The following is a 24,947-nucleotide window of genomic DNA, read 5'->3' as shown; positions in this document are numbered from 1 at the left end:
AGATATTCCCTGTGATCGCATGCCAGTACTTCAAAGTGTATTACAGGTACACATCATCAGAAGCACCTGGCCACAGAAATACAAGAATCGGCTTAGCGGTGCTGACTTACATGCTCACAAAACCAGAGCCGTTGGACTGCAGAGCTTTCAGGTGTTTCTTGCTCTGTTTCTGTAAACCTTTGGACATTGTTTACACCATTGTGTGCCTGTAATTTATGTTCAGTCTACTGAATTCTCACAGATGATTTGTAATCATTTACTGGGCACAATATATACATACATAATAAGCAAGTAAAAAACACACATTTAATAGCCAAGCGCCTGAATACCAAGTTAAACGATTAATAATTAAGTTTAGTATTAATTTATTTCAATTCAGAAATAACATGTTTGCAAAAATATAATACATTAGATATTACACATGGCAGTTATTAATTGAACTGCAAATAATTCTTATGCATGTAGTGTGAATTGTCTGCCACAACACAGTGTGCTCTTATCTCGCTCTCTCTCTCTGTACAATACACTATGACAATCCTCATCTCCTTGAATAAGAAGATCCTTCTCCCCTCTCAGAGGGAGAAGAGGGCAATTCCTGCAGTGTACTTCAGATAAGACACAGCGGGGAAACTCCTTTCATTCCTCTCCAACCATCTCACCACTTAACATTCCACTTGCCAATGGAAATAGCCTCCGTTTATCCAAAAGCTAAAAAGCTCTATGAGGGCAAACGTGCAGGAATATGACTCACAAAACTGGCTGTTGAATTTCAGAAGGGACACGTACGGTGAATCTCAACCAGAATCCTGTGGAATTAAGCAGCCAATGGTCTGGTCCGTCCGAGCTGGGCGTTGTTTATTATGCTGCTTGTTTATGGAGAAGTGATTGGACGGTCTTATGGTTATAGGCTATTAAAACAGAAAGACTCGCTGCCTAGCATTTTACGCCTGGCCACACACATTGACATTGATGTAATGGGCAACACGTGTTCAATCAATGCCTTTATCAATGGCTTGATAGTGAGACTGTTGAGAAAGGTACAAAAAAAACGACCAACCAGAAGACAATGTCTGATGGCTCTTTACCCTTTTGATTAAGGGCAGCAGTGAGCATATTATCAGACAGGCTGTGTGACTCCCTATGGGGGAAGTTTTCAGTAATGCAGAGAAATTCATCAGGAGGACCCAATGATCCTAGGCTGTTTTGATAGTTTGCTTTATTGTTTTCTCTTTGTATTACAATACACCAGAACAGTCTGACATTCAAGGGGAAGAAGGGGAAAATACGAAAAATCTGAATGAATACGGTGAATGGGTAATGGTTGTGCTGTGATTCCTGAAGTGCCTCCAGAGAGTAATAGCAGCTCAAATATCCAAGTCTCTAACCTCTGAGGAACCTCTGGCTCACTAACGCATCTTCCTGTTAGAGTTGGTCATCTTTGCCTCTCAGCAAAAGCTTTGAACTGTCAATGCCTAAATCTGCTTTTGAACATTGTGGCACTGTTGTATGCTACGTATATGGACAAGAGTGTGGTTTGATTTTGGGTCATGTTAATGAGTCATTGTCTCACAGGCTAACTGTGCAGAAAGATAGATAGCAGCATGCTGTAGGGAAGAAAAAAAAAGAAGATGCATCACAACAAACATAAGCAAAAAAAAAATGTCATGAATTTAAATGGAGTTAGATTTTCTGTATTTTAAAGTCATGTCATTTGTGCCTGTTCTCCAAAGCCACGCTGCAGGCTGTGGATCCCCCAGTTCTCTCATAATTAAACAACTCGACAAGCATCATAAATATTGTATATCAGTGAAATGTAGCTTATAGATTTCCACTCAAATGTCTCACATTTAAATTTATCATTATTAAAAAGACATCACTTCACTTCAGAAGGGGGTTTGGAATTTTGAAGGTTTCCCTTGATCTGATTGGATTTTTTGGCATTATCTAAAAATAACACCACATAATACCATGAGCCTCAGACTCTGACCATGTCTGCGTTAGATGACACAGTGGGTGCTCCAATAGCATGGTCCAGAAACAGAACCCTGTGATATCTGTTGCTCTCTGTGTCTGCTCCAGCAGCTAAACCACTTAAATGTCTCTCCTAATGTCTCTCACCTCCCATGTGGCAGTCTGGTTTAATCTGGTTAGACGGACCAGTTTCCAGAGCCACTCATGCATGTATAGAGACCAATCAGCGACAGTTAGGAGAGATGGAGTTTGGAGGGAGTGGGCAGTGTCAGAAGCAGGTAGAACGAGAGGAGTATATAGTGTACAGTTTGTGTGGCAATCATGTGTAATATAAACAAACGCAGTTAGTTTTAGTGTGGTGCTCTTTGCGTTGACGCGTGTCGCACACACATATGCATTTTGTTTGCTTACACACCCACACACACTGTCTCATCCCACTTGTTTATACTGTCAAAATATTCACACAAAGCCAGACAGTCTTCGAGAGTCTCACTGTGACATAAGTAGACAAGACGAATCACAAGAACCAGCATGTTTACACACACACAGGCTGTTGAGGGTCAACTGCTCTCTTATACCGTGTCACTTTATTTTTGGCTCAAGACCCAGTGACCCCACCACCACCTTCCCCCACGTAAAAAAGGGAAGAAAAAAAAAAAAACAATGAGCACAAGTCAGTGCATGAGTGAGCGACAAAGACAGGGACAGAATAGAGACCATGTGCAGTCATATACCTGGACATTTCCAATCTTTTATCACTCAACACTGATCATGACCAAGACATTGGTTTGGAGTAGCCAAAAAAGGCAATGTTCCAATTTACATTTAACAAAGTGTGACAATATTTTTCTTGAAATATGATAGGTCTTAACTTCCCAAAATCTAGGGCCCTTACATTTTGTTGCTAAACATCCGAGCCACTTGGATGGCACAGTGGGAGTGTTTTTCAGCTTTTTACACGAGCAAGACTGAAGCTTAACAGTATTGACCAAATTAACAACCAAAAAAATCAACCAGTTAGGAATGATCAAATATTTCCAAAATAGATTATCCAAAGTCGTATTTATATACTTTGTGGGGATGAACATGTGCACTCTATACTATTTTTCAGAAATTATAATGACATAAAATCACAAATTGGTCTTGTCAGGCTTCTATGTTAACTATATAAAGTCACAATGTTCAGTCTGTACTTGTAGTAAGCGTTATTATCATCATCATCATTAGTCATTCGTTTTCATGTGAAACACTTGTGACTCTAATAATGAACAAAGAAAATCTAACAGTATTAATCAATCATGCACTTGGATAATGTCTTCCTGACTCTTGCCTTCCCAATGTCAACACTGTCTCTGTGTGTTTTCTTGAATGTGCTTTTCAGAACACATCTGTTGGCAAATCGGTGTTCACGGTCAACGCCACAGACCCAGACCAGGGCACAGGAGGCAGCGTACTCTTCTCCTTCCAGCCGCCTTCTCCCTTCTTCTCCATTGATGGGGCCCGAGGCACCGTCACCGTCTCCCGACCTCTGGACTATGAAACAACCTCAGCCTATCAGCTCACAGTCAATGCCACGGTGAGAGCATACAAATCACAAATTATCATTAGTGCACGTCCATCCCCGTATTCTGTTGTTTTGCTTTATTCCCTAATTAATAACCAATATGATTGCAACTAACCACAGTCTCATTTGCCCTGCCACAGTTTCACAATAATCCAAAATTATTGTAAGATCCAGCCTTAACATCTGACCTCTGTGTACCTGCCATTATATTGTGCACAGGTGCATGCTGTGTACATGTTTGCAGAGCACTCACAATAATCAGTCCACATTGACCTGAACTGCACTTGCATCACACACACATTTGACACGACAGATGGAGTCTAATTAAGTGGGAAGCACTGACTTTTCTGTGTTTCCGTCAGGATCAAGACAAACTAAGACCTCTGTCCCGGCTCGCCAACTTGGCCATCACAATTACTGATGTCCAGGACATGGACCCCATTTTCACCAATCTTCCCTACAGTACCAACATAGAAGAGGATGTTCCCTTGGTCAGTATTAAAGCTTCTGTGATTTTACCGCAGCTTTTACATGAATATATGTAATCTCTGTACATTCTTCTCTAACCCATTCTTTTCTGCTTCCTCTAATCTTTGAGCTCATTGTTCAAATCCTCTTTGATTATGCAGGAGATGTTTGAAGCATGTGCTTGAGAAATATGGTTCCAAAAATGAGGCCCGAGTTAAGATGAGGGCTGGGTGTCTCACCTTTTATTTTCCGTCCTTAGTCTTCCCCCCTCCCCTCGGAGGAACCTACACCCCCCCGGTCTTAGCCTCAGGGCCCCTCCATACAGCACTGCAGGTGTTTGAGACTGTAATTACTGTGGGAGATTTATACTTCACTTCAGGGATGTGAGGCCTCTAGCAAAGGTCACTAGGCCTACAGGATTGATCTCACCGTGCTCCGTCTTGTAGTGGTGAAAGTGTGTGAAAGTATGAACACATGATGTTTTAAGCAGTGAGCATGAACAAAGACAGTTTGTAAAGTCGTCTATCACTGTTTTCCTGCACACCAGGAAGTTTAATCCCCTCACCCAGGAACTCAGTTCCTAGGTGGTTAATGGTCCAGCTATTGATGTTTCCCCTCATGGTGAGGGAATTACACACAGATGCATACAACTGTCTGCCCTTTTTTTTCCCCCCTGTCTCTCTCTCTCTCTCCCGCTCTGTCCCACGCCCCCCCCCCCCCCTTCCTTTCCTCAACCCTCTCCACCACCGCGTCAAACACCCTGCACATCCCTCGTTCCCGGCTTGCACGCGCCATAGTAGAAATGTCAAGTGCTACATTTGCATGCATATTAACGGGGCGTGACGGAGTCAACGCCTGGTGTCTCCCTGACTCTCTGATTCATCAACTGTCACCAGGAAGGTCACAACAGAGGGGGGGGGGGGGGATTGGTGGTGGTGGTGGGGGCGGGGGGTGGTAAAGGATGTAGGGGTGAAATGACTAGGAGACAACATGAGAGAGGAAGAAGCTAAGTGTAAAGTTAGAAGACGAAACAATAGGCAAGGCATGAGGGAGGGGGGGGAGTGCGCCGTTTTGTTGGATCACAGAGTTGATATTGGTTTCTTGCAGAGGCTAAGCAGTGTTAAGCCTCAGCTATTCTGCTTTGGAGTGTTGCAGCGCTTGCTTCTAATCTAGGGGGGACAGTGTGTAATCTGATCATGTAAGAAGAGGTCATGGCAGGCAAAATCTGTCGCTAAGCCCCTTTGACCCCACAACAGATACAGAGCTTAAAGTGAGGTGCAGAGCAGTGCCACCACACACTCACACACACACACTTACTCACACACTTACAATACCCTCATGTGTTATTCGAATGTGCATGTGTCAACTCCATTAGGCAGTGTTTGGTGGTGATAAGGTGAGGGTGTACAGTGACAGAACGAGTGTCAACAGTTCTGGAGGACCATGACATTTATATGTACAGGGATATAAAACTTGGATCCCTGTCATAGGTCATTTTTCAAAGGTATATGTGTGCAAAACACACTCACTCGCGTACAGTGTATACCAATATATATATATATATATACACCCCTTATCTTCTTCTGTCTCTCTTAGGTTCTGTTTGTTTCTTTGGCTCTGTCTTTCCCTTTTTCTCCAGCTGATCAACCCGTCATCCGCAGAAAAACTTGACAAAGCAAAGGAGTAGAAGAAAAATATATTTTTAGTTGAAATCACAGGGCAGCTGTTATAGCTGTGAAGCCATGCTGCTTGGGCTGACGTTTAAGCTCCTTCTTGGACAAACACAATTTGGCTGTCAAATCAATGAGGGGAAAGAGTGAAAGGGAGAATGGGCTGTGGAGTAATGCACTGTACAGCGCGAAATAAAGGATGAAGAGGCGTCTCTGGATGCACCGGGCATGTGTGCGCGTGTGTGCGTGTGTTACTGTGTGTATTTGCAGGATGAGGATTGTATCAGTGAAGGTTGATTGAACATATTCCACTCGTGTGGACAGCTTGAAAGTATTGCTCCCATCACTTCAGCATCACTTCACCTCATTCACTTGCTCTGTCCCTCATTTCTCTCTTAGTCTGTCCCTAAATATTTTGTGTATGTGTGTGTGTGTGTGTGTGTGTGTGTGTGTGTTTGTGTGTTCCCGCTCAGCTTGTGATTGGTATGAATCAGTCTCACTAAAAGGCTTGTAATTGATTCTCCTGTAATTGGTCAATGACAAGAGATGCTTTGGCAGAAATGGAGCATAAAGATGCCTCAGACACAATTTGCAGGATCAATGGGAGGTTCCTTGCTTGGGTGTGAGAGTGTGAGAGAGCTAAAGAGGGGGAGTGATCAGGAGTAGTGGTCTCTCCATCCCTCACTGCAGCACAGGGGTTTTTAAGTATCACCAGTGTGTCTGATTGAGGCGCGGAGGCTGAAAAAGCTCAGTGGATCAAAGAGTTTCCTAATAGCTTTCTTTTGCTTCTAATGTCCCCCCCCCCTCTTCTGTCATACTGTGGTTGTGTCATGTGGGAGCCTCGTTGGCACAGTGGGAGATTTTTCAAACAATGAAAGGAGAAATAAACCCCCAATGAAATTATAATACAATCTATAATGGAAATAGAGCCCCTTGATTTGCCTGCTGTGATGTGGTTTTCATTTTGTTTTCCAGTGTGGAAATGTAGTCGTATGTTTAAAAATGTGTTTAGGTTTCGATCGTGGGAGAAATCACTGGATAATGGTAATAATCTGATTTGGGAAATTATGTCTCCAATTTATAAATGGACAGCTTGACAAAAACAATGTTTTTTTTTTTGTTGTGTTTTTAATATGATCAAAGCCATGTACGTAATCTTACAAAAAAGGGTTAATCGTGGGTTGCTTGTCACTGTCAGATTAAACAAAAAAGCTAAAAAAATGTGCCCGTGAAGACTGCATTTATCTAATGTAGTGTGTTTGTGTGTGTGTCTGCAGGGATATGAAGTGCGGAAGATAACAGCCATTGACCAGGATCTTGGCCGACCACGAGGCATCGGCTACACCATCATCTCAGGTCTGAGTCACATAATCAGTCCGACATCCACAGCACAGAGAGGGCAATCGATCACTTCTTATCATAATCCCACAGCAATAATAGACAAGTCTCATCAAGCACAACAATCAATAACAGCACAGAGCAGCACCTCAGAATTGGAGAATAGGCCCACCTGTAAGCACTTATTAATCACAGTTTGCAGCGTTTGTCAGCCTTCGGTTTACGTTATCATTCACAAGTTGGCTCGCGACATCAAAAAGGGGATTATAATTTGTCAGAATGACGAATTTAATCCTTGGCAGAAGAGGGTGATCGCACGATTTTCTCACAATTCATTGCCTACGTGTGTTGTTTTGATTATTTTTGTCATGTGTCAGGTCGGGCGGAGTGGGCTGAGAGTTAATATTAGCGATAATGACCACCACACTGGGCCAAACCATAGTTAGCGTGATTCTGCTTAAAAGTTGAACTTGAAAGAAAGCTACAGTTTGCATGACGCTGATAAGGCTGTGGCAGTGATCCTGCTTAAATACTCTTAAACTGAGTGTTCTTACCTCTGCCAAGGATGAGATGTATGTGCCTGCCAGTTACTTTGTCTGTCTGTCTGCCAGGGCCATATCTTAAAAACTCACTTGAACAGATTTCCATGAAACTTGGTGGACAAACAAGAAGCTCAAAGTTAGATTTTGTCTTAGTCTTGTTGTAGCCATATCTCTGTGATGGGTGTGCAAATACAGAAACGGTTCCAAAATGTGTTAAGTCTACAAGTTGAAGAATTTAGTAACAGCAAGTATGTTCGGTGGGAAAAAACAGCAAGTGTCGTTGTACTCATGACCTTTGAATAACGTTACTGGTTGAAGATTTAGTGCGTTTGCAATGGAGTTACTCTTTTCTCAAGCTTCCCTTGATCTGAGAATCTGAACTGAACTTCCTTTCCACGTCACTGCTTCAAAAAATAATCAAATTCTGCAAGTTTGAGGCATCCACAAAATGTTTGGTAAAGCTTTACATTACCGTACAGCATGGTAACATGGTTACAACATGGTAATAGTGTGGCAATACTTTCTTCAGAGTTGGTTTGTCATGGAGTAAGCATATCACAACTAGAAAAGCACTCGGAGAGCGCAGACCTCCACCAAGGCAGCACTGTCTGTCTGTTAGTTAGCAACATAATTCGAAAAGTCACGGACGGATTTGGATGAAATTTTCAGGAAATGTCCGCAGTGGGAACAAGTGATTAAATTGTGGGCGTGATCTGTGCGGGTTGGGGGGCTGAGCTGCCTTGGCGGAGGTCTGCGCTCTCCGAGTGCTTTTCCAGTTAAATATATTTTTTGCAGGCAAAGGTCAGAGCATGAAATGGATGCAAGTGAATCATCATTTTATTTTCCTGGATATATTCTGGAACTAATATTTTCCAGCCAAACATCTGTTTGTTTGTTTTTTTGCCTTTTTTTTCACATTTACTTGTCAAACAAATGACCCCAATGATTATGTCATTGTCGCCTCCACCTGATTAAATTCAAATCACCCTGGGTAAATGCAGTAAATAGGCAGTGTGACACAATGTGTTTTTGTATTTCATAAATTAAAAAAAAACATACCTCATGTTTACCTTATATTTACTATTTAATGAGAATGTCTTGTTTGTCTTTGGTCTACAAATAATGAGATGAATCTTTTTAACAAGTTTCTCCAGTTTTCCCCTGATGTAGCTTTGGCTTATCGCTCCTGGGGAAGTCTATAGTCCTATTACACATGAAATGCACAGTCCATGCACCATAGGTGTTTGTATTTTTATTTTTTTGCCACAATCAATCCTAAAAGACGAACAATCCCTAAAAGATCCTTCAGGACTGAAACATGTGATCGATGTCGTCAAATCCTCCCCCGTTGGGAGGATTATACTGTAGCCATGTGCAGACTGTATCCTTTAAACTCTGCGTGCCCTCTGTCGAACCCTGGACGGCCAGGATGGAAGAACATTGGTGCCTCCAGTGTTGCCAGCTGGCTGATACGGGCTGGCACTGTTTGATAAGTCTGGTGCACCATGGGAATTTTTGGGTGATAAAGATATTCATTGTTATGCCATCTGCTGAGTCACTGTCTGACCTCACCGCTGAAGTAAGGAATTTGACCCCGTGTGTGTGTGTGTTTGTGTGTGTGTGTAGCCATGTATTATTTGTGAGTGCTGCACGCTTTTATGCATGTGTGCACTTCATTGTTGCCCAGTCAGGACAGTCACTCGGTAGCCAATCCTGTTTTTTTCATGGTGCTAACCATAAACACTCTGCTCCCATTCAGTGCACACACCTACTCAGTCTTACTTATGTGCGCTGCCACATGTTATGTTGTGTGTGTTGTGTTTTGTAGCAAAGTTGAAGGGCTGAGTTAAGCTCTAGAGGAGAAGAGCATTAAAAAGACATTAATTAGGTGGTGCGATGTATTCCCATTCGATGCAAAATCAAGAGTTATAGCACCGCACTAAGCCCTTATGGAGATGAAGCCTGTAGGCTTGATAAAATCATTATAAGTTTTATAGATAATTGAAGTTGAAGGGTGATGCAGTGCCAGGAGATAAAGGTGGGAGGGTAAGGTTGTCAGATGATGCATTTGGGCGTCTGTGTGTGTGTGTATGGGTTCCTGTGTACCGTCACATATGTACAGTGTCTCCCTATCTGTGTACACATGTTCTTGCTGCTGCAGTCAGATTAGCGCGAGGGCATTCTTGTTGGCAGACTTAGGTACGACTCTGCACAGTGCCTCTCATGCCTCCCTGCTCTTCGCCCCAAGTGTCCTCGGAGATCACGGCTCACTCCTGCGGGACTCGTCTCATTAGTTCAGTAATTAAGATAAACGAGGTTTTAATTGCAGCTGTGATTTATGCTAATGATTGTGGGATTGGAGATGAGGATTTCTTCTCGCTCCTCCAATGAGAGGGCAGATCTGGGATTTGATGTGTACTAGAGATAACATCACAGCAGAGCTCTGCCTCTAGTGTTGCTGTTGTTGATATTTGTTATGATGATGGAGAATCCAGGGTGTCTCTGATGTTGTGTTCCTTGTCCACGGGGATTGACGTTGTTTCTTTTATTCTACCTCTGACCTATTCTACTCTCATTATAAACCCACTACAGCTCAGTGTTTTCTCTAATTCCACTACTCTTACCTGATTGTGGAGAAAACAGGATTTGAACTCCACACATTCAGTAGCTGTTGAGCTAAACAGAAACATTTGTGAGGTGAAATTAATTTAATGACTTTAAACTCATTGTAGATGCTGCTATATTTTCTCCTTATAGTCCCTTTTTTTGTGTGAAACAGTGACATCCACCATCTGCATTAGCTTAATGCTCAACGGTGTCGACAACTGCACATTTCAATTGTGATTTATATTTTAATTATCAAAGCCTAAAGTTTAAAAGCACCATTAACCATGTGGTGTGTGTTTGTAAAAAACATTTAAGAAAACAAGATGGAGAATAATAGTCACTACATCTTTAATCCACCAGTAATCATGTTGGTATGCATTGAACTGCTGAGACGTCTGCTGGACTAAAATGAAATCATGGGTCTGAGAAGTTCTTTTTTTATTAATGCGTTAATAATTTATGCAAGCCTTTTATTTGGGGAAGCTGCAAAAAGTCAGGGACAAATTACCACTGATCAGATAAGTGATGTAGAAGAAGCCCTGGAAAGAACTGCTGTTACCTAGCTCTCTCTCCAATCACACTTTCCCTGAACTCGGCTAATAAAGACCATGTTTTTTGTCTTCAGTCATTTGTGAGTCAGTCTGGTTTAGTTATTGGCAGTATTATATCAGGTGATGCCTTTTTCAAATTGTGCATTTAATTCCTATTTGAAAAAAAACTTATGCTGGTAATTGACAAGCAGGGAAGACAGCAGAAGAATTTGCCAGGTGTTCAGGTATCTCTTTTGAGCAGCAACCATATGGTGGGCATATCAAATATCTGTGTACTTACTACTGTTTCAGTGGTTGCTACGATGCCAGTTGAAAATATTAAATGTCTTTTTCCCCCCATCAACGTTGTTGTCTTACACCAACACGATCTCTATCTTGACCCCAGTTCTTATATCCAATCCTATCCAATTTAATTATAAAGCACATTTACATAACATATGTGCATGGGCAGTGATACGGCAAACATTTTAAAAACACTAACAAAGCAGAACACACATAACGGGTGAGAGGCATAAACATATACATGCACACACAGCACAAGCTCACACTGAGTGGAATGCCAAAGCAAAGAGATGGGTTTTTAAGAGAGACTTAAAAGCAGGAAGTGATGAGGCCTGCCTAATGTGAAACGGCAACCCATTCTACAGTGTGGGAGCTGCTCACCATTGAGCGTCAGCCTTGTTTTAGGGACGACCACGGGCAGCTGATGAGCTGATCTTAGGGACTGTGAAGGAGTGTAAAGCTCAAGTAAGGCGAAGCAAGTCCATTCAGACCCTTGTACACAAACAATAATAACCTGTGGTGTACTGAGCCAGTGGAGGGAAGCCAGAATTGGAGAGATATGTTTGATGTCTGTGAGTGCTTGACAAAAGATGCGCAGCAGCATCCTGAACAAGCAGAAGGCGAGCGATGGAAACCCCAACATGAAGACTGTTACAGTAATCCAGTCGTGTAGTAATGAAGGCATATATGAGGTTTTTCAAGGTCATGCCTCTGCAGAATCGATTTAACCTTGGCTATTTGCCTTAATTGAAAGAAGCTGTTTTTTTTTTTATAACACAGCTAATCTGCGTATCAAACCGAAAATCCATTACTAACCCCAGGTTTCTAATCATGGGTTTGTTGTAAAAGGACCAAGATCAACGGGGGGTTGGTGGAGGTGCTGCCTGTGCCGTACAGTATAACCTCACTTTTGTTTTCATTAAAACTAAGGAAATTTCAAGTCATCCATGCCGTGATGTCACTGAACATACATCCGACTGCATAATGGAATGGCCTGCCATATTTCTGAAAGATAATTCTTATTTATTTGAGGGCAATTCCCAGCTCACCTGAGATTAAGGAAACATTCTTACAACTGGAACAAATACTTTGACAAAAGTTATTTCAAAAACCAATGGATAAGATGATTGTCTGTGCACATAATGTACTGTACATACTATATGGATAAATCACCCCCAAATTAACAGAAAACGGAAAGAAAACTAGATAGTATGGTTCTTAAAAATGTGAAAATACCTTTTATTTGGTCACCTTTATCTTGTAGAAGTTATCTGTTGGACTATCTGAAGTTACAGGCCAACAATTCTCATCCATTGCAAGTATTGTTGTCTATCAGGATAAGAGCTAAGCCCTTGTTTAAAGTTTGTGGCCTCTTCACTGTGCTGTCGTAATAGTGTGAGGGCAAGCAGAAAACTCACTAAATAAAAAGACCTCTCCAAAGCCTTTCATGTCAGCCTCGTGGTTATCTGTGTGCTTGTTTCTATCTCTTTTTTTTCACGCAAGCACAACTAATCCCATTGTGAGCCCTTTTTCATCTTTATTTTTTCCTTTCCCTTTTAAATGATTCTTTACTCATTGCGTCTCCTCACTGTACGGAAAGCGCCTCAAAGAATCGACCCACATACATTGGATTCTAATTTGCAGCAACTCGAGCAGAATAATTGTCTAAATTGATAAAAGATGATACATTCATTTCCCTACTGTATTTAATGAATACTCCTGCTGTGTTTTGAAGAGGCTGCAGATTGAGACCACATACTGCAATGAAAAAAGACCCAGTGTCGCCACAGGCATTCTCTGACTTTATTGGCCTTTGTGGAAGCATAGGAAAACCTCATCTATCACTACCACACAAGTGAGACAGACAACCCTGCCCACTGCAGTGGGTCAGAGGGGCAGACAGGGACAATTGGCCCCAGCTTCCAGTCTCCCTCCAGCATACTGGTCAGAGAGGTTCCAGTCTGGATAAACTGATAAGTCGTAAGGAGATTATTTTCTCTTGTCAAACATATCTTTATCCTTCAGTGCGGCTACACCCTGATGCCTTGATTCCACACTTCTGCTCCCTAACTTGTTTTAGCAGGCATGCTGTAAAATGGACAAGGCTAACACCTGTTATTCCGTGGGGAACTCTTATTGTGACTGCCATGTTGCTGTGATTTCTCTGGGTTTTCAATTAGACGGTCTGAGGCTCTCGGCAATCCGTTGCTATGTAATCTCTCAGCGAAGGCAGATTCATTCTGCGGGACACTGATCACAACACAAACCAAGCACTAGTTGAGTTGAGTATTTGTGTTCTCTTGTCCAGACCTTGTGCACTGTGATGTAGGTCTTGGTCATATTCCTTCTTTTGATCTTATTTTAAATGAAAATTGATTTGTTTAGCCAGCTAATGCCCCACAGTTATATGCATTTATCATAAAGTATACTGTAAGACTGGATATTATAAATCCACATTTCCAGTAACTCAAACGGCACTGAAGAAAAGACCATGTGGTACAAACCGAGGTTCAGTTACAACCCTCTATTGTACTTTGGTTCGATGTCCTCACTTTTATCTGTTGGTGAGATGAGGTTCTCCTTTATTTCCGTTTATTTGTGGGATGTGGGGGATGCTGCTGGCTTAGAGAAATTTTATCCTTAACTATCTGCTTCTGAACAAGCACATTTCCAGATGTCAAAAGCAATTTCCTCAGCTGCTGTCTCCCAGGCAGCTGCTGTTGTGTACACATTGTACAGTGTCTTACAGAGACCGAGACAGAAAATCTCACACGATGAGTCAACATAGTGGCTCTCAGGAATCTGTAGGTCAGTTCACTTCAAACGAGAACAGTAAAATATGGAGCAGAACTCGGAGAAAGATAAGAGATTATTTATTGAGAAGCATTGTGGCCAAAAGTATGTATATATATATATATATATATATAAAGATACACTGTATATATATTTCTGTTTGATGCTGTTTTAGAGAGAATTTGCGATGTTAGCTTTTCTGACCCAATGTGTGATCAAAATGTGTGAGAAACACTCGGTGGTTCTTTTGGCTGACGACTTAGAGGGTGGGAACCTGGGGGAGAATCACAGACCAGGGGACATTTTTCACTGTCCTGATATAATATAATTTTAGTCTGAATAAAAGTGTATTACTCTACTATTCTTACAATAAAATGAAGTGTATTATACCTGCTGCCCTTTGTTAATACTACATTCTCTCCAGACGCTAGGCTCCGGCCACACCGGCTGTGTTAGCAGTGGGTGTGCATTGTATAACTTCTTGCTTTTCACTTAGGCACTTATGATAACTGATTAGAGCAGCCACACTGCTTGTAGGAAATTAGTTCTCGTCTGTTTTTTTTGTGCGAGCCGTGTGTAATTGACAGTGAAAATGATCTTCCACTACGGTTTCATGTCTATATCTGGCAAATATCTCACAAACACAACACTTTTTTTCCCCCCAACAAAGCTAATTGAGAAATGTTTGAAGGGTTATGGTCCTGGCATTTACAAAGGCATAATGAAATATTGTAGTTTTCATGGCAGTTGAAAGAGGTCGACTCACAGGTGTGCAGATTATCAGAGCAGTGTGGCCCCAGCCTTATGTCGTTGAGGTCAGAGTATTTAAAACAGTCTCAGAGCTGAATATAGTTAGCGCTGGCTACAACGCCTGTTATACAACCAGGGCAGTGTTATTTATTGTGACTTCAATGAGGGGAAAAATGGAATTTCTCAGCAAAATATTGCACTGATCTTGAAGGTGATGCTTCTTGCTTTTGAAAACATAAAGCATCTTTTGTCACAAGACAGAGTCGAGAGACTTACAGAAATATGGTGGAGCTGAGTAAATGAAACTCCTCGCGATGCGGCTGAAGCAGCTGATCGTCAAAGCTGAGACAAGAAACCTTCCCCTTAACAGTGGAAATGCATCTAACTAACGAAATCAAGCTGTTTGCTACCTGGGCAAAAAGAAAGTGGCTTTCATCTGCCGTGTATTATCTTAACATGTTTGTCCTCAAACCTTTTTATCAGGAAAAAAAAAAACTCACAGGAAACTAGTTCATTGAGTATTCATGAAATGCACTGCGTCTGCCAATAGCAAGACTCCCCCAGGGCCATTATAACTCCACATCACACACAAACATATACACATGCACTGGTAGCTGTCACACACCAAAGGGTGTGTGTCAATTCACTGATGAGTATGTGCACCCACAAGTCGGTGTACGTGTGTGAAGCTTTTCATTTGGGTTTAGGAGAAAGTGCGCCAACAATAACTTAACCACCACCACCATCAGCAGCAGCACGGTTTGCCCGTAGGCGTAATCCTTGAAAGTGACACTAATTTTTGTACATTTATCAAAGTACAAGAAATCTTAGCCCTAAGACTGTGGGCTCTGGCTGGATGCCATATCACATTACTAGAATGTTCCAGCACACCCATGGTGTTGTCACAAACTGGAGAAAACAGTTGTCACTAGCTTAGACATGCTGATTACACTTGGAGAACTCCTGCTTCAGTTGTTCTTCAGTTGTAGTCATTGTTTATCTACTTGTTGCACATGTGATTGTGCTCAGCTGTTCATAGTCTGTATTTCTCCTGTTCTGTTGGGCAGTCCCCACTTCTGCGACTCGGCATTCTCTCCCATTTCTTGCCTCGCTATTTTCTTTCTCCATCTCTGAACGTGCCATTTTGCTCTGTGTAAGACGAGGGAATCTCAGTGTGGAAGCGGCTGCTGTGAATGCGCCTTCACTTCAACGATTCAGAATTTGTCATTAGACGATTTAAAATGTGCTGTGTTTCTCCTCTTGCTTTGGTAATGGGGAGATTTCTTTAAAGCTCACATTGAGTGGTCTTGTTGCACATATATGTTAGTTATGGAGGTCTACTTACATACATTAACTTGTTTTTATGGTCAAAAACCTCCTAGTTGCTGTAAACGAGCCTATAGAAATCCCTCTTTTCTAATGCTGTTCCTCAGCCGCAATATTTCAGACTGAACTCTCACACCCAGAAGACAGAGTGTGTTGTGATTGGCCAGCCAGGGTAGAGCCTTCCCAAATGTCTTGTGATTGGCCAATACCCGGAAGTGACATATTCAGCACACCAGCTCTCAGAAGCGTAGCTTTCCCCTCTGGAATGGTGGATGCACTGCTACTCATTATCAAAACATTGTTTTAACAATGTTTAAAAATAGCTTTGTCACGACTCACCGCCGCAGTCCCTTTTATGACTTTGACCCGGAGTCAGACCCAGAGTCAGAAGACACTGTCGCTCGTGAAACACCTCCACAACGGACGTTATTCTTCTTCTGCGGTTGTACGCAACCGGATGTACCCAGACTAGTGCCCGGAGCAGGAGGATCTGCTGTTCAGGTGAACCGCTGTTTACGTAACCAGATCGGTTTTTACAGTGATCTCGCTGAGCCCGAGATTACAATAAAACATAGCGTTCTCAGCAATGTTTTTTTCGAAACTCCAGGGCTTCGTAAACAAGGTAATGATGTAGATACACACTAAAAAACAGCGTTAATTGGAACTTCCGGTCTAGGTCTGCTTTAAGTGGCAAATAGTTTGGATTCATTTGATACTTGATACTGTTTTCAGGTGTTGACTTCCTTGTGTGTGTGTGTGTGTGTGTGTGTGTGTGTGTGTGTGTGTGTGTGTGTGTGTGTGTGTGTGTGTGTGTGTGTGTGTGTGTGTGTGTGTGTGTGTGTGTGTGTGTGTGTGTGTGTGTGTGTGTGTGTGTGTGTGTGTGTGTGTGTGTGTGTGTGTGTGTGTGTGTGTGTGTGTGTGTGTGTGTGTGTGTGTGTGTGTGTGTATATTTCAGTGTGTAGACAAAATCAGGACATGGTTTCTCATTTTCTGGTCCAGCACTATTGGTAATGTGAGAGCATGGCTAATCCCCCTGGAGGCTCTTACATCATAGAATCAAACCCTGCTAGTTATCACCACATGCCAAATGCACTCTGACACATTAACACATACACACACACGCAAAAACCATAGTGTATATGTAGCAGTTCTTACCCCTGGGGGTCCAATCACAGTGTTCTGGTAGATCACTGGAGAACACTCTCTATCAGCAATTAGAATGTGATTATATTTCTCCTCTCGGTGGAACCTGCGAGTCGTTGTGTCTCTGTGGTGAAGCTCGACATATGGCAGAGCGGAGGTGGAAGACTGGTCAGTGTAAACTGTGGCAGTGAAAAGTCAGCGTTCCTTTACCACATGCATACAAAGATTATAACCACCAGCAGCCTGCTGGTACTCATTGCTTGGCAAGTTGACTATGAAGTCGCCCGGTTAAAGAGCGGCTGTTGCACTAGATTGGGATTCTAGTCAGAGGGCACTGAAGCTGATAAACCAATTTTTGAGCCATGGTGCCCACACTGAGTGGGTCAGGGTCCCCCGATGCAGGTTACTCCCCAACAAAAAATGATTATCAACATCAAGTTTGCCCCTCTACTGAGAATAACAGGAATGTTGTGATCAGAATTTCATTTCAACGTCATTAATCAATTCCAGCATGTGACATCTTATCGTGAGAGTGCAAGCGAAGTGCTTGTTCCTGTTGGGTCTCTATAATAATTGTAAGGTCTTACTATGAAAAATGCCTTGAGATAATGTGTGTTATGAATTGGCACTATACAAAAATTGAAATTGAAATTGAACTGTAACTCCAGCATTCACTATATAAAAGATGTGTCTTTGGCTGCCCAGTGAGCATTTTCTTGAAACAGGAATTGCGCTGCACACATAAAAAGGCTGATTCTAAATCTATGAGAACCAAACAAGTTTTATTGTAAAGTGATAAATCTTGATTAAACGGTAATCTTTCACTGAGTTCCAGCATTTCATCAGTCCCACAATAAAAATATTATGTAAAATTGATACAATCAGCACTAGCATTACAGTTCCTACCTCCCTCCACTCTTTCCACCTTTTGCCCTCAATCCAGGCTAATTACCCAAGAGCTGTGCCCTCTCTGCTGGCCTGCTACTTCTTCTCTACTCCCCGTTGGTGCTCTTTGTTCTGCAGCTTGTCTCCTCTCTATTCCAGGCTCAGTACTGGGCAATAATAGAGCAGTGAGTGGGGAACAGGGAACACAAGCATGGGTTAAGCTGTTGACCCTAGCTATTGTGCTCTGTGAACCGCTCATCTGACCATGTTTCTCTGAAGTCTCAACCTCAACCTATCAAGAAGAGAGAGATTCATAATCCCCCAAAGTGCAGCTTGAGATCATAGTTGGACCAACTAATGCATATTAGCTTTTTTATCCCCCTTTAAATATTGTTACGTGTACTATAAATGACGACATGCAAGAAACATGTTCATGCTTCATATCTTAATATCATTAGTATATTTGGATGTGCAGCCTCAGGAAGTCAAATCAGCAAAAGTAATCACACAAATGCAGAAAGGAAAATCTGATGAGTATTTGCATTCACGTTCATCTTTTTAAGGCTGAAAAAGACAGATACTACATACTGCTCACATACATGCATCATTCATTCATAAAAGTCACACTAGAAAAAGCATAAAAACACCAAAGTAATGCCATTAAAATGTTTTCAGCCTAATACTTCCATTACCTATAACAGATGTGTGTGTAATCTGCATATAATGTTGCCTAAGTATAATTAATGTATAATATAAATGTATAAATTACAAGGCTGAACCAAAGTCTATGGGGAGGATGTCATTTGTAGTTCCCATATATCTCATTAATGTACTTTACATTGATATAATTTCCTTTTAAATCCACTGTGTATGTTATTTATATTGTGACATCTATACAGTGTATAGATAAAGACACTTAAAAAATATTTAGACATATTTCACAATCCGCAAAAGTGCTTCCATTAAAACATTGTCAAGGTTCTTCTGCTTTGAACAGCGTCAGTTTGTAATCATCTATGCAGGAACTTCATTTTTTTGTGTCCTGTAAGAAATGTGCCCTCTACTTCCACTGACATGATGCTAGTGTTGAATTCTATTTATATGCTGTATATCCATTTTTTGCAGTATATAGACGGAGATTTCTCCTCCTCTTACTGAGATTATCCTGCTTGTGGTCAAATGGTTTCGATCACGTCAACTGGTCAAAACGGTAAAATGACTCACGGTTGAACTTGGCTGACTGGAAATTTCTCATTCAGTCCTGCTCGCTCCATTGTTTGTCTTTCGCTGAGCAGATTGCTCTGATAACATCAACATGTATGAAGTGGAATGCTCTCGAAAGATTGCACAGGGGCTGCTTGGGGTCTCGTGCAACACATGTGACAGATGCAAAGAATAGAATGAAAATGGCAGTTGGTTGCCTATTCGTTTGTTGTCTCCATCTGCTGGGTGTAATTGGCACGCAGCAGCAGCCACATGATGCCCAAAAGAGAGACAGACAGCGTGTCAGAGAAGAGTGCAAGGGAGTTGAGAAAGTTAACAATTAGGACAGTAATTTGAAAAAGGAAAAGAGGGATTAAGAAATGTATATGAGGGGACGACTCAAGTGGGTCTCAGTCTAATATTTTAACCTCCATAATTGAATTGAATATGGAACACTAGACACACTTGAACTTGTTAATGAGAACAGTGCGGCGTTCATAATTCGAAATGCTCATCTTTGAAAAAGTACACAGACGACAGCAAAGTTAATGCACTTCATCAGCCGGTCTGAAGCGATGTGGTGCAGGAGAAATGTGTGGTTCGCTCGCATGATCAGTCTCTGAATCTTATTGTCTTATATAGACACTTTATTGTCTTATTGTGGCTGGGTTTTTTTTCAACCAAAATTCAAAGGAATTAAATCATTCTTCTTATTTTAAGTTAAAAGTAATCCATGATTTGAAATTGACATATTGAAAAATTGTCGTCCATTCATAAACCATAAGGTGATCGGAAATTTCACCCTGTACTCTTAATCAGAATCAGAATCAGAATCAGAATACTTTCAAAAAAATATATATATATTTTTTTTTTTACTCTCGAGTTTCCAGAAAGAATATGGAAAACAAAATGTTGATTTTTTTTTTTTTTCATAATTTTTTGGTTTGTGATTTTTAGTTTTTTTCATATTTTTTGGTTAACTCGAGATTTCTCATGTCACTTACTCCGTAACTGTCGCCCCCCCCTCTCGACCACAATAGGTGCGCATTGGCCCCCAGGTCAGCGTTTGAGACCCTCATCTTAAACGCTGAGAATATTAACAACAGCTAAATTGAAACTAAACTCTTAAACATGAATACAACATGTGAGCAGATGGTGACATTAACATCCAGTGAAGAAGTGAAGGGGCAGAAGCAGTGGCAGCAGGAGAGTGTGTACTGGTTGAAGTTGTTGGTTCAGCCTTTGGCAGGTAGCAAGAGACAAAACACGGCACAGCAAAAGCTGTATCCATATTGCATGAAATGGAGAGATACACTATGCTTATCCATCTCTCGCCTTTCCAGTGGAACCATGCTGCATGCTGGGGGTTATGCTGAATTATCCACAACGCCAGTTTTCTTTGTCCCTCTGACTTTCTTATCTCTTGTCTTTTTTTTCTTCCCCATCTATCCATCCAGGGAACACCAACAGCGTTTTTGCCCTGGACTACATCAGCGGGTCTCTGACAGTGAATGGCCAGGTGGACAGAGAAAACCCACTCTACTCAGCAGGATTCACTATCACTGTCAAGGTGAGCTGCTGAATGGGAAGCGGTTAAGGAGTCGGGGGACAGAGACAGTCGCAAACCCAGACAAGCGATCGAAAATCTTTTTCATCAGTGGATCAAGAGAGAGCTTTGATATGATAGAGTATTAAATCAATGCACTGTCTGGTTTTTGATCGCCTCAAAAGACCTGCTAAATGCAATACATCGCCTTTGCTTGTACGATACATATTTTGACCGTTCCGATTAGGTGAGATTGTAAGGTCAGTACAACACTGACTTGGCACAAGATAGAAGATTTGCATGTCTGTAGACTCTGACACAAATGTGGTTACTCTGTGACGATGTTTCCTTCTGAGGCTTGAGTTCAGTCAGCAGCGAGGGAGGACAGAAGGGGCAGGGGAGGACAAGATAAAGGAATAGGATTTACAGTGCTCCTCATTGCTTAGTGTTCCTTTGTTCTCTCCTCTCTTTCTTCCTTTTTTTCCTCTTTGGATCAGGTGAAGTGTCTGAATCCCCCTGTCCCTCCACTGAGCCTGCAGTCTATCTCACTTGGCTTTTTAGCATGTCAGCCATGCCCTCTCACCCCTCAATCCCTCCCCCACCCACAGCCTTCTCGCTTTGTCCACTCTGCCACTCTCCTTTTGATGACATTTTTTTTTCTTGTTCACCAAGTGGTTATCCCCAGGTGTGAGAGATTGTCTGAAATGATCTTCCGAGGGCTAATGAGAGTGGAAGGATTTCAAATCAAATTCATGTTGTTTTTTTTCCTCAGTCTTTTATTGTGGATTTTGAATGAGAATTGGTTTGCACCTGTTCTGGACAATAAATGGCCAGTTAATGGCCTCACATCCACGTGCGTGTTTTCCCTCATTTAGCTGCAATTATTGTTAATAAAAAGCAGGTCGCATGACATTTTTATGAAAGGACTGCTGAGATACAGCTGAGCTGACTCTTAATGTTAATACAAGAGAGATTCTGGCTAACAATCCCAGACTCACTCTATCTTCCTAATTGAAATCAATAATTACAAAGAAGAAAAGTAGAATAAGGGAAAGTGCTGAAAACGAGAAAATGTCGCCCAAAAATGTATTTATAAGATATGGATTTTTCTCCCTCTATATTTTCCCTGCCTCTCTTTACTTGTGCTTTCTTAGGTAGTGCTACTATTGATTGTGGTGTGCCATAGTAATACAACTAATTTCTCAACTTCAGGCAGCTTAGATAGTGCTGAGCATATGAGGTCGTGGTCAAATGATTCAGTGGCATTGAGACAGCAGAGGCTAAACTCCCTTGATTACCCAGGCGGAGGCAAGTCATACCTGCCCCCTCTCTTATTGTTTGTGACACCACTCTATCAATAAACGGGACCCCACCTGCCCATTCCTACCTTCCCCTTCCATTTTTTGGTTCTGTCATGTCTTTCAGAATCCTCACATCTTTGACTCTGAGCTCACCAGAAACAGAGAGTGTGTAATTGCATCTTCTCAATTGGGCTTTCTCCTAAATCTCATTGTGTGTCCGTGTGTGTGTGTGTGTGTGTGTGTGTGTGTGTGTGTGTGTGTGTGGATGTACGTTTGCTGGCCCTCTTTTGACGCCACTTTGAGCCTATTTCTATGATTGCTTTGAGTCCGTCTGTCCACCTATTGATCCAATAAATGAACAGCTGTAAATACCTGACCGAGATTGCTTGCTGACCGCCTCCATCCAAAATGACATTTTCAGTGCAATGAAATGAATCTCATGTATCTCTCTCTCTCCCCTTTTCTCTTCCTCCCTCGACGCCCATTTGTTTCCACAATAAGGCCACAGAGTTAAAAGACGACCGCAGTCCATCAGAGGCCACAGTGATGACCACCTTCACCATTCTGCTAATTGACAAGAATGACAATGCTCCAAAGTTCAACAGCACTGAGTATAGGGTGCGGATCACTGAGCTCGCCCAGGTGGGCTTCGCTCTGCCGCTCTTCATCCAGGCTGAAGACAAAGATGAGGTGAGTCAATCATGTGTTGTCTATGCAGCCTTGGCGTCATCTGATTGGTAATAAAGATGTGCCAAACTTAAGGTGCTGATGTGGGATTTGGTCAAACCGACAGTTTAGATATACAGTAGTTTTAGACTGTACTACAGTACTACACTACCGGTCAAAAGTTTGGGGTCACTTAGAAATGTCCTTATTTTTTAAGGAAAATCTATTTTTTTCAATGAACATTAAATAAATCAGAAATACACTCTATACATTGTTAATGTGGTAAATGACTATTCTAGCTGCAAACGTCTGGTTTTTAATGGAATATGTACATAGGTGTATAGAGGCCCATTTCCAGCAAGCATCGCTCCAGTGTTCTAATGGTACATTGTGTTTGCTAATCGCGTTAGAAGGCTATTGGATGATTTGAAAACCCTTGTTCAATGATGTTAGCACAGCTGAGAACAGTTTGGCTGGTTCTTTGACGAAAGCAAAGTTTGAAGGGCAAAATTATTATTTGGAATAAAAATCATTATTTTGAATCTTGACAATGTCTTGACTGTATTTCTATTCATTTTGCAACTCATTTGATGAATAAAAGTGTGAATTTTAATGGAAAAAATTATATAGGTGAAACCCAAACCTTTTGACTGATAGTGTAAATGCATCAGGACCCTCCTCTTTTATGTATTTAATGCCGTCTGACTTATAGAGTACAACTGTGTGTATTCAATTGTTCAGTCTGTGGAATTAAATGGCATAGTCGTGAACCCTAACAATTGAACCAAACCAAAAACAAGCTTTGTGTAAGGGACGGACTACTGATTTTAATTCTGAACTAAAAAAGAACAAAACAATTTATTCTGTAGCTGTTATTTACTCAACATTTAAACTGTTGTACAATCAGAACTATTGTTGTTTATTTTTGCTGATGATGAATGAGGAGGGTCCCTGCAGTGGACTGGCAATTTGTCCAGGATGTACCCAGCGTTTTGCCCTGTATCGGCTGGGTTTGGCTCCAGCACCCTGCCCCCCACAACGCCCCTGTGAAGGATAAAGTGGTAGAAAATAAATGGATGGATGGATGGATGAATAAGGAGGTTCAGACACTAATGGTTGGGTGTCACACAACACCTACATCACTCACGATTTGATCTTGCAACAAAGTCAGGTCAGACAGCTACATGAAAATGGTGTTAGATGATGTGTTTTTATCTGTGGATTTACAAATGCAACAGTCACAAAGAACCCCCGTCAATCCACGGACTGGATCCCAGCGAGGGGGAGAAATGAGACGGTCTAGCCCACACAACTCACGACTTTCCTTTCTTCTTCTTCTCCTAATAAATCCTGGCAGGCTGTACACGAGAGGTTAAATGCTGCCCTCCACAGTTCAAAGTCCTGAATCACAGTTCTTCTGCTCCTTGAAGCCTAACTGCTGTTTCAAGACCTAATCAGCCAAAACATCTTTAAACATAATCAGATGTAAAATAATTTCAATTTTCAACATAGTTGTAGACTTACTTAGTCATTTTTTTTTATTAGTTTCATGTAATACTGGAGAAAATAGAGATGCATCAACCCAGACACTGGTGTGTGATGGTCACATCATTTCCCTTAAAAGTTAGATCAACAACAGATCATTTTTACACAGAAATAAAATACTATTTCTAAAACAGTAGTTTAACAACAATATCATAGAAGTAAATCAACTATTCAAGTAAGGCAGTCAACTCTATCACTGTCAATTATTCCGATGTCAGTTATGCAGATCATTTTTGACATGAAGCAGTAGAACAAGCACAGGTTTGACCAGGTCAAGTAAACCTGGTTAAGATTCTTAATTCCCTTTAATCCACAAATATAAACCCAGTTTACGTAATGTGAAGAATGAGGTGACATTTCTGAGAAATGATATCACAATTATATCTTATTTTTCAGGAGGTATCCAGCCCCTGGATTGAGACAGAGCTTGTGTGTGTTGGTGTGGACAGTCAGATCGTCAACAATATGCTTTAGTGTGTCTGCCACTTCCCATTAGCTGGATCTGTCAACCTAATGTGGTGACACATGTCACACACACAGAACTCAAATACTTTTTTTTTTCACTTTACGCTTACTCTGCCATCCTCTCTCTCGCTCTCCCACATTCTCGCTCCTTCTCTCGTATTTGCACATGCCTGCTCACAGCACCATATTGGACTCAACTACAATTTAATTTGCTCTGGAAGAGATGGGATAGAGCATCAAATTATACCTAACGAGGAAAATCAATCACCACTGGTGCAGATAAGACGAAAGCTAGTCAACTCTGATTGATTTAGCCACAGTGGCTGTCAGG

General features: G+C 41.6%; 1 protein-coding gene across 1 annotated transcript in view; it reads left to right on the top strand.

Annotated features, from left to right (window-relative positions):
- The window catches only part of cdh23 (cadherin-related 23), a 149,187-nt gene that overhangs the window by 60,702 nt on the left and 63,538 nt on the right, over positions 1-24,947 (top strand). Inside the window, exons 7-11 of the mRNA XM_083897799.1 lie at positions 3,353-3,547; positions 3,898-4,026; positions 6,951-7,029; positions 20,551-20,663; positions 22,442-22,630. Of these exons, the coding sequence (XP_083753925.1) occupies positions 3,353-3,547; positions 3,898-4,026; positions 6,951-7,029; positions 20,551-20,663; positions 22,442-22,630 (705 nt within the window). The remainder of the gene's footprint in view (positions 1-3,352; positions 3,548-3,897; positions 4,027-6,950; positions 7,030-20,550; positions 20,664-22,441; positions 22,631-24,947) is intronic.

The sequence above is a fragment of the Microchirus variegatus genome, assembly GCF_963457635.1.
Source record: "Microchirus variegatus genome assembly, chromosome: 11".
Lineage (NCBI taxonomy): Eukaryota > Metazoa > Chordata > Actinopteri > Pleuronectiformes > Soleidae > Microchirus > Microchirus variegatus.
This window is presented reverse-complemented; position numbering and strand designations above follow the sequence as displayed.